We start from the raw sequence: 16,033 nt of genomic DNA on the forward strand, positions 1-16,033 counted from the left end.
GATACCCAGCGGCTGGAGAAAGAGCACAGTGTTACTCACGTCTCTGTGAAACTCTTTTATGATTCAACTTCATCTCTTACGGATAAAACGCTTTCTTTACTTTTTCAATGAGATCAATGCAAGCTTGGAGGTCCAGTCCAAAGTCAATGAAGGTCCATTCGATGCCTTCCCTCTTGTACTCCTCCTGCTCCAAGATGAACATGTGGTGGTTGAAGAACTGTTGCAGTTTCTCATTTGTGAAGTTAATGCACAGCTGCTCAAAGCTGTTGAGCTGCAATGAAAGAGGAAAGGTGTTTCAAAGGAAGAATTGGAAGTGGACAGCGTGAAATACATGTTATGGAGCGTTATCCTGCAGTATAGCTTATTCATCACAGTAAGAAAGGATGTGGCACAAACAGGGCACCTTTTGATATTAGCCCAAAATATGGCCTTAGAAACAGAAAACCAGTTTGATAGTAATAGCTCTTAATGAATATCATTTTCATATCTAAAAAATAATTGCAGGATGGTTCAACTTACTTCAAAGATCTCAAACCCAGCGATGTCCAGGACCCCTATGAAGTACTGGCGAGGCAGGGAGGTGTACAGGGTGCGGTTGATCCGTCCCACGAGCCATTTGAACATGCGGTCATACGTGGCTTTGGCCAGAGCACCAACAGCGTAGTTAACCTACGGCATCAGCACACACACATACATCTGTCATTCACATGAATAGCCTCTGTTGCTTAGATACCACATTCTAAAGTGGCGAGTGTATTGATCGACTGAGGATTAAGAAGCCGTCCCTCATCAGCATACTATTCGTCCAGCAGAATGAAGTGAAGCTGAACACACTGAATCTTTGCATTTCGTACCGCAGTTCTGCTTTTATATGTTTGATATATTGTGCCTCATTTTTTCACTTTATATTACACAATCATTAGCTCATTCATCGTCTTTCAGATTAAGGAAATAATGAAACCAAACCAAGACAGCAGACATTGCATCACCTCACCTGTTCCACATTCTGTCCCTTCACTACATACTCATTCCCCACCTTCACCCTTGGGTGCAGGAGGCCCTTGATGAGATCAGCTGAACTGACGCCCATGAGGTATGAGGCCTTGTCTGCACCTGAAAACCAAAAAGGACAAAAATCACAAACTTGCTTTTAAATCAGATTGTTGTTTTTGTGCCAGATGCCTTGTTGTTGGCTCTTACTTTCAGTGCCGTCAGCCTCCGCCTGCTCCTCACGCTGCTTTTGCTTGAATTTCATGTTGCCAAAGTGCATGATGGCTCCAACTATTTTATAGCAGCCATACTTCTCGTCCGACAGGAAGCCAAGAATGTCCATAGCATGCTGTAAAGAAGCAAAGAAAAGTAATCTCACAACTTCACAAATCTACTCGATGTGCTCTATGGATTTCTCTCAATGTGGACAAAATAAAATCTCTTACATCAGTGGCCATCAGCTCCTGTCCGTCATCCATGTTCTCCACGGTGGTCACACCCTGGGAGCAGAAGTGGTAGTCATATGGGTTGGAGGACACCAGCAGCATGTCTGGAACAAAGAGTTTACAGGTTGACATCGGAGGCCTGCAGCAGCACATAATGAAATGTACAAAGCAGCCACAATAACTGACCTAACAGTTCTGGTTTCTTCTGCGACATGATCTGGTAGTAGATGTGGTAGCTCCTTTCACCGGGCTGCTGAAATATCACTCTGGATTTTTCCAGAAGATCTAAAGGTGAAAAAGGAGAGCAACATGTTAATATCAGACATTAAAGAAGAAGAGAAATACATGAAGATGATGAATACAATGTTTGACCGCTGACTCACATATATCAATATCAGCAGAGGCTAGTTTGCCAGTGTGTCCAAAGTGGATCCTGATGAACTTGCCCTGTGAGAACATTTTATTTTAATTGCTCCAGAAACTGACCAACAAATAGCAGCATTATCCAACTCATTTCAACGTATATACTGTATCCTATATACAGGGATTTTACAGGTACTCACAAAACGAGATGAGTTGTCATTTCTTAGCGTTTTGGCATTACCAAACGCCTCCATGGCAGGGTTTGCCTCAATGATCTGATCCTCCAGAGTCCCCTGGGCGATAATGTTAGAAGCAAAATGTAAAGACGCAGAGTCACATTCATTTATATATTCTTTTTTTTTTTTTAGAATTTAAAGTTTAATTTAAATCGCTGTTATCGCCGTTAACAAATTGTAACTGCATTGTTTTCCCATGCAGTTTGAACTCACCTCAGTTTTAGTGGCAGGCCCTTGCTGTAAAATAATAAGGTGAGAAGCCTGTGAGTGTCATGTTATTTCAACCCTGACTGAATAATGCTTTGTTTCAATAGCAAAGGGAAACATCATAACCAACTGGAAAATTAGATAGTGGTTGTTAAAGCTGTGGTAAAACCCAATGGCCACCTTGTTTTATATGATGAAGTGTGGTGAACGCAGGCGAGAAAAAGGTAGGAAAAATGAACACAGAAAAGTCAAAACCAAAACTCAAAGCACAGGGAAAGAAAATGGAAGAATTTGAGCCAAAAAAAGGGAAATGACATGGAAAGGGAAAAAGAAAAATAGTTAAAAATCAATGTGAAGTGTCTGGAAAGGGCTACACAACACATGAGGGTAAAGACTCAGACATTAATGTAATCAGTTCTCACATTCACCATTTTGACAGTGAGGAAAATGTATGGACACGGTTTAAAGGGGATACACGGAAGGATTCCTGGGACCAAAAACAAAATGAAGAAAATAAAAATAAAAATACAGCAAAAAAAGCTGGTAAGCAAAAATGTTGCCACATCAGCCTTACTCCTTTTTTGGCAGTTGTTTCCCCAAGAGCTGCCACAATGGCAAAATACTGAATGACACGTTTCGTGTTGACAGTTTTGCCAGCACCGGATTCTCCGCTATAGGAGTGTAAAAAAATAACAAAGTGTACATACAAACAGGTAAAAACTGGTCACAAAACTGGTAAAGGTAGTGTAAATCAAAATTATTACACTGCATGTTACAAAACAGAAATAAAAAGAAAAAAAGTGAAGAATAGATGTCAGAAAAAGCCAAAAACCTTGGAGGAAAAAATATCAAAATATTAAAGTGGCACTGTGTGGACAGTCTACATGTAATATGGCTGCTTAGTTACAAGCTGTCTGTTTCTTCTCTAATTTGTGACAAGACAAAGAAATGTATTAATTTGAAACATTTGATCCTTACGTGATGAGCATGGACTGGTTCTCCCGATCTGAGGAAGAGAAAATCACACAAGGCTTGTTACGTACCTATGACTGCAAGAAAGTGTGTTTATATTTGTTGGTATATGTATGGGTGTGTGTGTGCTTGAGTGTACTGTATGTTTTTTGTGATCACCTTTTTCTTTTGTGTGTACTGTATGTTGTTACAATGCCTTAGTGTACACTCACTGCGCAGCATGTCGTTATATGCATTGTCTGCGATGGAGTAGATGTGTGGCGGCGCCTCAGAGCGGCGTTTGCCTTTGTAGGCGGCGACCACAGGGGCTGTGTAGACGGGCAGCCACTTGTATGGATTCACCGTCACACAGAAGAGCCCCGAGTAGGTCTGAGGAAACAGGACATGACTAAACAATAACCTACTATGATACCTTTTCACCTAAAACAAAAACGTCCAGTTCTGCCACTGACAGGTTGACATTGCTCATGTTTACTGCTGAACTCTGTAATTTAATCTGGATAATAAGGACTCTTAAAGGATCGTAGAAAGATGGGAGAGGGGAAGAACCATAATGGGATACTTACATAGATCATCCAGGCAGAGTAGCGTCTGCGCAGGTTGAACAGCACAGAAGCCTCGTTGAGGTGGGTCAGCATGGCCATGTCTTCAATCATGTCATACTTAGGAGGATTCATCTGCTGGATGTCACATTCCTTCACTGTCAGAGTCTAAAGGGATGGAAGCAGACAGACATGAGGAAGGGAACATGGGATTGTACTGTGCATGAGGTGTTTTTATTCAATATTGCATTTAGATGGTAATCACCTACCCTCCCATCTTTGGTTTCAACAATGACTTTGTCACCGCTGTGCTCCTTGATCTCAATCTCTATGTACGCTTCTTTTTCATCAGGGACCCAGGCTCGCTTCTTCCCTAACAGTACAGCAGAGGGTGTGCAATAAGTCGAAAGATGTTGGGAAGCAACAAAACTCTCCATAATATAAATGTTGCCAGAGACAGTTCATAAAACAAACATGTCAAAGAAATACAACAAATCGTCAAAAGATAAAAGTATTACACAAATTACTCAAAAATAGGCCTACTCACCTTAACAAGTGTGTTACTGTAAAAATTATTTTAGAACTTTATTTATATAGCACCTTTATAAAAAAATCAAGTTTACAAAAAATAGTGATACGTTGGAAAATTTTACTTTGAAAAAAGTAAATAAGTGATATTATTTCATTTGCTTAACGAAGTAATTTTATTTAAACATATTTTGCCATATTTTCAGACTACAAATTTGCTATTTCTTTAAAAACACTGCAACAAATGCAACTACAATGACGAAGCGGATTCTCACATGATCGGCTGAATTGTTGGCTTTTGTTTGAAAATTGAAATGAAATTAATATTGAATAAAAAAACTCAATTATTTGATTTTCATATTTTTGATTTTTCCTATTAGGTTTCGATCTCCTTTGGTCTCTCCTTACTAGGCCTACCGTCAAAAGCAATGGTGTGCGACACCATCAACTCCAGGTCAGATTTGCGTAAAAACTGTGCAGCTTCTCCGAAGTCCTTTGAGTCAAAGCGCGACATGTTGTCAACTCTTCACCGGCCCCAAAAACCAGACGCTCCAGTGAGACAGACAAGTTGAGGAATTCCTTTGGTAAGAAAACAAAGCTTTGCATTAGGGTCAGTACTTCTTTATTTGTTAAAGCAGTTTCTGTTACTTCAGCCTTCCATTATTGATGAAAACAATGCGTGGCCAGTGAACACTGCTTGTGCGTAAAGAACGCAAATCCACTATCACCAAGTGTGAACAAAAAAAACAGAAACTTATAAATCTTAAACTGACACGTGCCAGCAAAGGTAAACAGTATTACTATACTAATGTAACTGAAATGATTACTCTACAGGACGCTTTTAAGGGCAGCCAACCCGCGCGTAAAATGCGTAGTGACCAACCTACCAAACAAAGGCAAAACGTTGTCCACTGACCTCAGGACGACCACAACGAAATAACAGCTTGGTGCGATGTGCCCTCCTTTATACTGTGTTTCTCAAGGTCACGGCCAGTGGACATTTGTCCCTCATTAGCATATGCCACCTCCTCCGACGCCTATTGGTGCTGAGCGCCTGTCTCAATTGACACAAAAGGAAAGCTACGTTTTTGTCATTGCGCTAAACCCAAGCCGGCTATTTTTGTATCCTAGTTATTTTATGCACTGTACACACTGCGAGGGAGTGGGAGAGAGTTGCCTTTGGAGCATCCCGGTAGGAGAGAATTTTTTCTCTCCTTAGATTTTGAAAGGGCAGTGCATCATTGCCTATCAGGACAGTGATTTGTGTTCACACCTAGAAACAAAAACTTTAATTAAACAGACTATTCTCAGGAAAAAACTACATGTATAGTCTATTAAAATAAAACAAAAATTACAGTCAGTAGAGTTAAATTTAGTAATAGGAATTTAGTAATAGCTTTTACTTGCCCTCGACCTCCTGATAAACTCAAATGAACTCTTCCCACGTTAGGTGACTGTGATGCTTAAACTCATGTTGGCCTCTAAGTAATAGCCCTGCAGCTTTTTTGCTGTTAAGTGCCAACAGGGATGTTTGCTATTGTGTGAGGCCACATAGGATGCAACCTTAGAAGAGATTATTTCCGGAGCTGTGTGGCATTAAAAATGTTACTATAAATACACAGCATCATATTAATAGAGAGAAACGTGGCAAGTGGCCGACCACACATCCAAGGGCCTCACATGAATTTACAATCAATAAACACGATTCATTCAAGATATGTGATGAAATATCGTAAATAGAATTGTAGTTTTTCAGATTGTTTCAACGAAGCCAGCACTAAGTAGAGCTTTAGCACCTTGGGCCTCTGATGAAAAGGAGAAGTATCTTGGTAACTATCCACTGGTAGCACAGGGTGTCATATGGTCACACGTTGCTGCTGTAATTTTGTGTATTCAGTAATTCTGGCATTAGCACTGCGCCTCTCACACTCTGGCTCCACCAGATCTGACCTTCAGAGCAAGGGGAGAGCAGGGTGACAGTGCAGCACGGGTGGGGGGGGGGGGGGGAAAGGGGACCACAGTTTCTCAGAATAGACAAAGCCAGAGTCCAGCATTCCTGATAGGGAGATTGACTGTTAACTGTTGACTGTGTGAAATTCTGCAAAAAGCCACGTAGATAAGCCAAAGACAGTCGTCTGGTGCCAATTAAGTAATTTTCACAAACCCTAAGAGATGATAGGGTTTGCGCGCACGCACACGCACACGCACACGCACACGCACACACACACACACACACACACACACACAGAAACATGGAGAGAAACAAGAAAACAAACGCCTAATAATGGATGTCTTGACCTGAGGGGCGGCCATCTTTGTTGATGCCGTTATCTGTTGCCGTGGCAGACTGAGAGGTGTTTCCGTGATGGCTCAAACTTTCTTGGGCATCAGTTAGATAGAGCGGGCCTGAGCTATTCTGGGACAAGGGGCTCTTCAGAGAGGCAGAGGCTGGTTTATGTACTATGTCACTTGCTGCACCATTTGAAAAGCTGGCATGCTGATAACACATGAGGAGGAGATGAATCTCAAAGTCCCCAGAGCTGCTGGCTTTAAATAAGTCCACATTCTCCAGCACGTAAACACACACACAAATACACACACACACACACAGACACATAGTGGAGGGCATGCGGCGTGAGCGTAGTCCCCCAGCACATCTCTTTGCACTGCTATACTGCAGCGCACTGCAACAGCTGACTTCTCAGAGCTACAGCTCTCCTTACATCCCCAGTGTTCCTCAAAATCATTTAGAGTCTAATGTGGCCAGGCCCATTAATGCTCATGTTTTGATTATTAGACATGTGTGCAGCTTTAAATTACCTCCCCATATAAAGTGACCAAACTGATGTACAGTAGGACTCTGCCCCAAAATGCTGTGATGAAGTCCTATGTCCACTCTGGTGGACCAGCCGGCCCACAGTATGGTGATGTGCAAGTGATGAGCCGACATTTTGGGCACGAAGGCTTTATCTGGGGGTCTGTCACAGTTGTTTTAGATCATCATGCACCGAATGCCAGCAGGCTTAGGCAAAGAGATTGGGAATTATGACTGCAGTCATTCTCAGCAGTGTTTTATCGCACATGACACAGTCACCTCTCTCTCCATGTTCGGTTTCTGCACGGGTGGGACGGTTCATCAGAACATATTCAAAATGTTACTTAACTAAAATGAATAAACTCAAATCCAAATCCTATTGTTACATGGTTATTTTCTTTGAAAAAATACTGTAAATAAGACAGTGTAATGATCAGAATATTGCCTGATTCATTTTTACTTGTTGTCAGTTGTTTACTGCAAAGTTAAAGCAATTTGAGACCATTGAGAATCATCATTTGAGAAATTATGTTTATTACTTTAATTATTATTGTAACATGTCTATCTATCTATCTATCTATCTATCTATCTATCTATCTATCTATCTATCTATCTATCTATCTATCTATCTATCTATCTATCTATCTATCTGTCTATCTATCTATCTATCTATCTATCTATCTATCTTTTTAATTCTTGTTTTTGTTTTATGTATATTTTCTTGTTTATTTCTTTCATGAATCCTTTTTCTTTTCTCCCTTTCTGTAAAAAGGGAGTTTGCTTGTTTGCTGGCTTGAGAGAGCAAATATTAAAATCCCTATGTTGCTCTATAGCAGTAACCTAAACATGCGCGGCGGAGCAATGTTTCATTTTGGATCAAAGCATTCATTGAGTGTGGATATTTCTGTAATCACCTCGTGCCTGCCCACAATACCTTGCAGCAACTGTGTGGGCTAAGGTCCTAGCCATCAGTTCATCAGAGTGGAGACGGGCTGACGCGTGGCACAAACACACTCTAAAGCCCCAATTACTCTTCCACACCCACACCACCCCCTGACATCCACCCTTAGACATGCACTAATCCACACAGCAGAGTAAGTCAGTCTTTTAGCGAGCCGGGGGGGGGGGGGGGGTTGATACCGCGGCTATTAGCCTCTGGCTCCAGACAATACCCCGGGTCTCATTGTACTAAGTTGTGGTCTGGGTCAGTGGCCTGCTCGGCCAGCCCGGCCCTCAGTATGCATGGCAGCCCTCAGCTGTCTTTCTATTTCAGGAGCATGGAGGCATACCACGGCCCAGCTGGGGCATCAGAGACAATGGGCATGCTGCCTTATCCAAACACAGGCCCGCAGACAATCTGACGCACTCCAGAATCCCAGTGAGAGCCTCGCTGCAGCCCCTCCTATCCAATAAAGTAGAAGTAAAGGGTTAACAAGGCTGCACACACACTAAAACACATCACTCAGGAGCTCCAATGCCTCCTTTCACGCACTACGATGAGCAATCCATGCAAGGAGGGATACATTTGTTATGTGATGTGTGATAACGGACAGGAATGTAGTGAAGAGTAAACACAGCCACACTCAGTTTATCAAACACGCTGTTTGTAGAATACAGTTGGGCAAGTTTTTAGGCTGACGCAGGTCTTTCTGATAAGATATAGTTAACTCATGTGAAAGACCCAAATTTAGTTTTTTAATGTGTTTATGAAAACTAAACGGTAACAAGAGCAAAAATGCTTAACTAATCATTTGTTGATGATTAATCACCACTTAGTACCAATGGTAGTGAATGCTTAACTAATCATTCGTTACTCATTCATTTAACAGTAATTACTAGCCTGTTTAACAGTAACTAATCATTAGTGCTTGAATCACAGTCAATCAGTAATTACTCATTCGTTTATCATTAACTACCTACTTCTTTCTGTACCTTATTGTAAAGTGTTACCAACTAAACTATTTTCTATTTGTAGTAAATGTTGTCTGTATGATTTGAAGTAATTAGACATAGTGAGTTATTGTGGTGAGTTTATCCATTAACCATTGCATCACTGACACTTTAGTGTTAGTGGATTTGCCGTCACGGCTATACAGAAAAGTTCAGTTCACACAAAGATGAGTTTTCACTGAAATCACTGTTTCTAAATAGCGGGCCATGACTTCAGTTGCTCTGCTTGACTTTAAATAGACTTGGAAGAGAAACCTGTCTAGCTGCTTGGAAAGACCTTCAGTTAGTGACCTACACCATGTTACTGAGAGGGTAGACATAGCTTCACCTAATTTACTGTCAGTCCCATTGGGGGTCTGTTTAAGACAACCAGCAGGGATGCATGTGGCAGTGCTTGCCCTCTGAACATAATTGCTGTTTAGACAGAGCTGCTCTCACACAATGAGAGGCATTTTAGTGAGCCGTGGGGTGTCTCTTTCACAGTTTACACAGGCTCCAAGCCCATCCTATATTTCCTTTAAAAACACACGCACATAAATACACCAAAGTGTATGCATACATTCAAACACTATCACCACCTCTTGCCACAGAGGACGTCACCTGTTGCCCATGACAACTGCTCAAACACACCGAAAGAGGAGGCCGACTGGCAGCACATGTGTTATACCATCAAATTGCGAGTTCAACTAATTCACTTAGTTGCCAGTCAGGCAAACTGACACAGATTACTTAGGGTAAATATCAGCTGATGCAGGTATTTGTTAAACAAAAAATGTTACAGAGTCCATGGAAGAACTTCAGACATTACCGCAAAGTAATGAAATACGTGTGGCAGGGCACCTTTAAAGGTGCCATACTGTAAAAGCAATTGAGGTGCTATCTCAAACACTGTAAAAATATTTTTTAGAAATGCTCAATCCACAGAGTAATGCACCTAGATCATATTTAGAAACTGTGCCTTTTAAATGAGCCGTCAAGACTTCTACACAGTTGTGAAGTCAAAACTATACTATATATGGTTAGAAGAGTTAGAGTCCTTTGCAATGGCGGTGCAGAGACGTGAACAGTACATATGTGGAAGACCTGGGAACACAGATCAATCAGAGCAGAGGCTTTTCTGGGTGGGGGGCTTGAAGAGACAGGTGATAAAACGGAGCATTTCAAACAGAGGGTAAATATAGGTATATTCAGACAGACATTATGAGAAAAATTATGTTTTTTGAACATTAAAGCATGTAAACATGTTCTAGTAGAAACCCAAAATACAAGTATGAACCTGAAAATTAGCATAATATACATTGGGACTTGAAAGTTTGGGCACCCCCAGGTAAAAAATTGTGTTAATGTGCTTAAAGAAGAAGAAAAGATGAATAAAATATGGAAAAAATATCAAAAAGGCATCAAATGACAGATTAGACATTCATATAATATGTTACAAAAAGTTAGATTTTATTTCCATCATTTACACTTTCAAAATAACAGAAAACAAAAAAATGACATCTGCAAAAGTTTGGGCACCCTGCAGAGTTAATACCTTGTACTGCCCCCTTTGGAAAGTATCACAGCTTGTAAACGCTTCTTGTAGCCAGCCAAGAGTCTTTCAATTCTTGTTTGAGGTATCTTCGCCTATTCTTCCTTACAAAAGTCTTCCAGTTCTTTGAGATCTCTGGGTTGTCTGTCACGCACTGCTCTTTTCATTTTAATTCAATTTTTTTTCTTTTAAGGTCTATCCATAGATTTTCAATTATGTTGAGGTCAGGAGATTGTGAAGGCCATGGCAAATCCTTCAGTTTACGCCTCTTGATGTAATCCACTGTGGATTTTGAGGTGTGTTTAGGATTATTATCCATTTGTAGAAGCCATCCTCTCTTTAACTTTAGCTTTTTCACAGATGGCATCGAGTTAGCGTCCATAATTTGCTGAAATTTTATTGAATCCATTTTTTCTTCTACTCGTGAATGATCCCTGTCCACTGCTGCATTGCAACTTTAAAGCATGATTGATCCCCCCCCCCCCCCCCCCCCCCCCCATGCTTAACAGTTGGACAGAGGTTCTTTTCATTAAATTCTGTGCCCTTTCTTCTCCAAACGTATCTTTGCTCATTGCGGCCAAAAGTTTACTTAAACCTCCTCGGTCTACAGAACTTGTTTCCACAAAGCATCAGGCTTGTCTATATGTTCAACGCTGATTTTTGTGGTGAGGATGTAGAAGAGGTTTTCTTCTGATGACTCTTCCATGAAGACCATGTTTGTACAAGTATCTCTTTATAGTGGAATGGTGTACTACAACTCCATGCGATAATTTCTAAATGTAAAACATAAAAATAATTTAATCTAAAAGAAAAAATACTTTGTAAGTAATAAGTCATCAATAAAAACAACATTTAAGTTGTTAGATTGTGGAAAAATGTCTATGATTGATATACATTTAACTCCTTATTTCATCAGAAACATTCTTTTTTGTGACTAAACCCCATGGAAAAAAGGCTGCAGAGCATCCAGACTCAGATTTTTAATAACTTTGCAGTGCTTCTGTGTCATTGAAGTGTATCAATGACTTCTTCACATGTTTAACTGCATACCTAACGGCTTATTATGAAGTTAGAAAATATTGACCCTCTAATGGATGAAAATTTCAAAATCTCATAATATCATTGCAGTAATATCTTAATTGATAACACATGAATCTTTAAAACTAGAGTTTCACATTTCAGTGCAACTGATTACATGTTGTCAGCTTTAGATTATAGGTAAAATCATTTACTCCACAGAGGAGAAACTGGGTTATATAAAGGTTCACAGTTACTGAATGTGGAGCAGGCAGACATTAGAGAGAAGCAAAGGGAAGGTATAGAAGTGTTCTGCATGGGATGTGCTTGGTCAGCAGGAGAGGAAGACACAGAGGAAGACACAGAAGGGCATCACAGTAGCAACTGACTGTATTCTCAATTACTGTGACTGTTTAGAAGCTATCCTACCTCTTTTCAAGTCCAATATTGCAATTTTTCTCAACCACTTTGACTGTTAATTTTAATTTCTCCCAATTTTAAGTGCAATAATGCAACACTGTACTGGCTCCACTTGCTTCCAGTACTGGACACTTTATTAATTTCTTCTGTGTATATATGTTTATTTTTATCTAATTCTTAAATTATATGTCGTATAACTCAATGTAATACTTTATAGTTGTTAGCCTTAATTAGGCATCTACAGGCTGGCTTACCTTTTATGGTGTCATCCTGACATTGCTGTAGTTGTGTGTGAATTACTGCAATGTCTTACTTCTCATACTCAAATAAACTAAACAAACTAAACCAATATTGTGGTCTATATCGTGATCTAGTGTAAATGTAGGGGGTCTAAAAAATAAAAAATGTTTGGGAATCCTGGTATAAGGTGCCAACAGCTAATAGATATCAAGGCATTCTGGTTTTAAATTGAGCCAGGAGCGACTGCCGTGTGTTATCCCTTTCTCCTCTTCCCTTCTGTCATGGATTTCTCTTTTTCACCTTAAACGATTGTGAAAGGAAAGGTTTAATCTAAATGTAGTGTTTTTTTGATCTGAGTGAGAGCTCAGATTTACTTAGCTTGCTGGCTGCTTGGCTCTAGTTTTATCAATGGCGTTACCAGCAGAGGGCCTCAGTCCCACCTAAATCTTCCACCACAAGCCTCTGAGAGATCCTGCCAACATTTAATAGGTAGTCGGAGGTATGTGGGGCCACAGGATGTTGTTCAGTAAGAAGCTGGAGCAGGAGCAGGTGAAGAAAGTCCTGAGGGAAAGCCCTGTGCTCTTGCTTCACTCTCGAAGACGTAACAGAAGGATCAGTTTGGCAATCAGAGAAGTGCTACTTCCCGGCAGCAGGCCAGACACTTAGACAGCTGGCACTGTGTGTGTCTCAATCCTCCTCTTCTCTCACACTGCATTTAGCGCACAATATGACAGTGTGTTAGCAGTTTGTTTTCATCTCCTAATTGGCAGTATCAGAATAGTGGGTACATCAGAGGTAGGACTCTCAGGAGGAGTCTTCTTATCTGCAGATGATTCCAGAACAAAAGTATAAGAAAATCTGAATGTGCTAAAACACATTGCAGGATTTTTGTTGAAAGGCAAACATTCCTTTGGAGGGAGTGTTACAGGTCCTTGTGGCAACTGTATGTCAGTAAATGTGATGCAAATTTGCTCTTTTGGTGAAACTACTGACCAATGCTACCCTCTACTGCCAGAGAGCAAGCATTAAACACATGTCCCCACTTCCTTCGAAATATGCATATTACATTGTTGTTTCTATATTTTGACTTTTTGATATTAATCTAATTATTCATAATATGCTAACCACCCAATGATTTTATTCTAAAATAGAAGGATCTGCATAAACATCTGACATCAAAAAGGTTAAGTACGGAAAAGGGATACAAGTATACCTAGATGACTCACTGGCTTTGGCAGGGGAGACGTTGCTATTTGTTAACAGTGTTCATACTAAGGGCCGGGTTGGGTCAGTGGTTAAAGCAGGCACACTTACACATTTATGCCTCGAGGCAGAGGTCCGGGGTTAAAAAAAATAAAAACAAGAACATTGTTCATGCTAGAACAATAGCCAACACTAAAAATTGTTTTTCTTTTAATTCCACATTCCTCACTACATAACACCATAGACTACAGTCTATACATGACACTAAGGCATTCTTACCTTGAAAGGCTTAAAGGTACAAAATAAAAAGGTTGATCTTTGATAAAGAATGCTGCAGTTTTGGCCCGAGTTGTTCAAGTAGCAAGTTCAAGTAGCAATCCTCCCCCGCCCCCATGTCTTATTATATTGTTTAGAGGTTTATGTTTAGGTTTAGGTGTAACTTTCTCATGTTCACTATACAGAATTCTGAGGTTTTTTTTAATCCAGTAAAAAGCATAAACATGTAGGTGAATGAATGAAAACTGCTTTGCTGTACCTCATTTGTTTGTTTTATTGTGGCATTTTTGGGTCTTTATTGATAGGATAGGACAGATTAAGTCATGAAAGTGGTAGAGAGAGGGGGATGACATGCAGCAAAGGGCCGCAAGTCGGAAACCAACCTGCAGCCGCTGCACCTGAGCATCTGTACATGGGGCACATGTTCAACCTGGTGAGCTTTCCAGGCACCCCCCTCATTTTTTTTTCTCTAGTTGCCAAGACGTTTATTTTATTTTGATGATCTTGTTTCCATCCTAGAGATGAAGATCACAATGCTGACCAGATTGAGGGCTTGCTCAAAAAGAGGGGGGCTGAGGCCAATTCCTGGCTACACTGTTGTGCAACTTTCCATTAGCCTGATAAAGAATACAGTACAGGGGAAGCACATATCAACTCCTTTTCATTCAATTACAAGCCAGACCAAACAACATATGGACATTGATACAAATCTGATTGGAATTAAGGGATTTGTCTCAAGGAGCTGTGATATAATTTTTCAAGTCTTCTCTGAATGAGACACTTTAAGTTACAATAGTAAGATTTAAGCCGTCTCATTGCTTTTTCTACTAACCTTATGAAAAGCAAAAGTAATACATATAAGAAATGCATATTTTATTATACATATTTGATAATATTATTATGGAATACATAATGATAATGTTATTATGCTTTATATCTTTGAGATTTGGACAGAGATGTTATCTAAATTGAAGATGACACTGTACTTGCTGCTTTGCTTTCATCTTTTCTTAGCGCGGACCCACTAACACACACACCCACTCTCTATGGTGACATTTTGATCCTGTCTATTGATGCAGAGCTATGCCTTCACCAGTGGGGGGAGCCATATTCCTGTATGTGACCATTATCCTCACAGTTTTGAATCTGTTTACATGTGGCCAATTGAGTCTGAGAGGAAGCACAAAAGGAACCTTGTGAGTGAACTGCACCTTGCAAGCAGCTGGTTTATGGCTTCAACAGAAAAGTTCTATTTTTACAAAAGAAAACATACATGGTAGCATATTATAAGACAGCATCGGACTCATGTAAACCCTGATACACTTGCCTTGTATTCGCTGATAAAGGTAATTCCACATAACAGTCATTAACATGGTGTTTCTCTATGTTTTTCAATGACAGGAAGGGACTATCTCATAGGAAGTGGAAGTAGGAGCGTCCTTCTCTCTCCCACACTCTCCTACACCCCCACGGTCATCCACTTGCCTTCCCATCCTGTAGCTGTATGCGGTGTGAGCCAGGAACACCCCCTCTCTGCAGGGCTATGGCTGCCTGCTAGTATTTTGGTAATCGTCATCCTCCCTGACCTGCTGGCCTGATCCTGGCGCCAGGAGTCTCCACGCCTCCCCTCCACCTCCCCAAGCCAACTACCCCCGACCCCACGGATAATTCAGACCAGCTGTTGCAAGGTGCCTGGCCTGCTCCCACCCACTATACTCACACTTGCCTCTTCCAAAGTTCTGACTTTGTCTCAGGGAAAAAGAAAAAAAGGACCTGGCTGTGGGCTCTTTTGGAGGCCTCTCAGTCTTTGCATGGGGTCTTACTGGTGCATAAAATAAATCCAAGTCAATCACAGGCCTGGTTCCTGTTCTGCAACAAATCAGTACTGTGTCTGGATTTAATGTTGCAAAATGGAAACACACATTTAGTGAGTATTGTGCTATGGCAGGAAGTCAAACACTTACATTTGCTTTCCTCGTCCTTCTTGAGTGTCACTGACCTAAATTTCTCTCATTCCTCTAACTTTTCAGTCTTAATGAAGTGGAATGTGTCACTGTGAAATGAGAGTCCTGGACAGAATTGAGTTTTGTTGCAATGTGCCACAACAGAGCCATCTCTTCATTGGAGTCACATGAAGAGCATGCGCATCCTCAATGATCAAGTGATTCTGTGAGAGGATATTGCCAAGGAATGTTTGACGAGAAGGACGATAAAGAAAAAGGCCTTGATTTGCCACAGATAATTTTCCCTCTGTGTTGAATTTATGTGGCAAAGGATGCATTCTCAGTTCATATGTG

The 16,033-nt window shown here is 40.6% G+C and overlaps 1 protein-coding gene across 3 annotated transcripts in view; it reads right to left on the minus strand.

Annotated features, from left to right (window-relative positions):
* myh7ba (myosin, heavy chain 7B, cardiac muscle, beta a) overlaps window positions 1-5,243 on the minus strand; it is a 14,765-nt gene extending 9,522 nt beyond the window's left edge. For 2 of the 3 annotated variants that reach the window (XM_032512822.1, XM_032512824.1), the window contains exons 1-17: window positions 5,172-5,243; window positions 4,702-4,863; window positions 4,026-4,129; window positions 3,781-3,924; window positions 3,427-3,583; window positions 3,221-3,248; window positions 2,817-2,913; window positions 2,249-2,272; window positions 2,000-2,092; window positions 1,820-1,883; window positions 1,623-1,721; window positions 1,437-1,540; window positions 1,201-1,339; window positions 995-1,113; window positions 520-669; window positions 101-271; window positions 1-12 (exon numbers count right to left, since the gene is read on the minus strand). The exon at window positions 1-12 is cut by the window's left edge and continues 168 nt beyond it. In XM_032512822.1, coding sequence (XP_032368713.1) covers window positions 1-12; window positions 101-271; window positions 520-669; window positions 995-1,113; window positions 1,201-1,339; window positions 1,437-1,540; window positions 1,623-1,721; window positions 1,820-1,883; window positions 2,000-2,092; window positions 2,249-2,272; window positions 2,817-2,913; window positions 3,221-3,248; window positions 3,427-3,583; window positions 3,781-3,924; window positions 4,026-4,129; window positions 4,702-4,798 — 1,602 coding nt within the window. In that variant the 5' untranslated portion in view covers window positions 4,799-4,863; window positions 5,172-5,243. Of the gene's footprint in view, window positions 13-100; window positions 272-519; window positions 670-994; window positions 1,114-1,200; window positions 1,340-1,436; window positions 1,541-1,622; window positions 1,722-1,819; window positions 1,884-1,999; window positions 2,093-2,248; window positions 2,273-2,816; window positions 2,914-3,220; window positions 3,249-3,426; window positions 3,584-3,780; window positions 3,925-4,025; window positions 4,130-4,701; window positions 4,864-5,171 lie in introns of those variants that run through there. The other variant, XM_032512823.1, reaches the window with a different exon arrangement.
* Between the last annotated feature and the right edge of the window lie 10,790 nt (window positions 5,244-16,033).

The sequence above is a fragment of the Etheostoma spectabile genome, chromosome 4, assembly GCF_008692095.1.
Source record: "Etheostoma spectabile isolate EspeVRDwgs_2016 chromosome 4, UIUC_Espe_1.0, whole genome shotgun sequence".
NCBI classification, from domain to species: domain Eukaryota; kingdom Metazoa; phylum Chordata; class Actinopteri; order Perciformes; family Percidae; genus Etheostoma; species Etheostoma spectabile.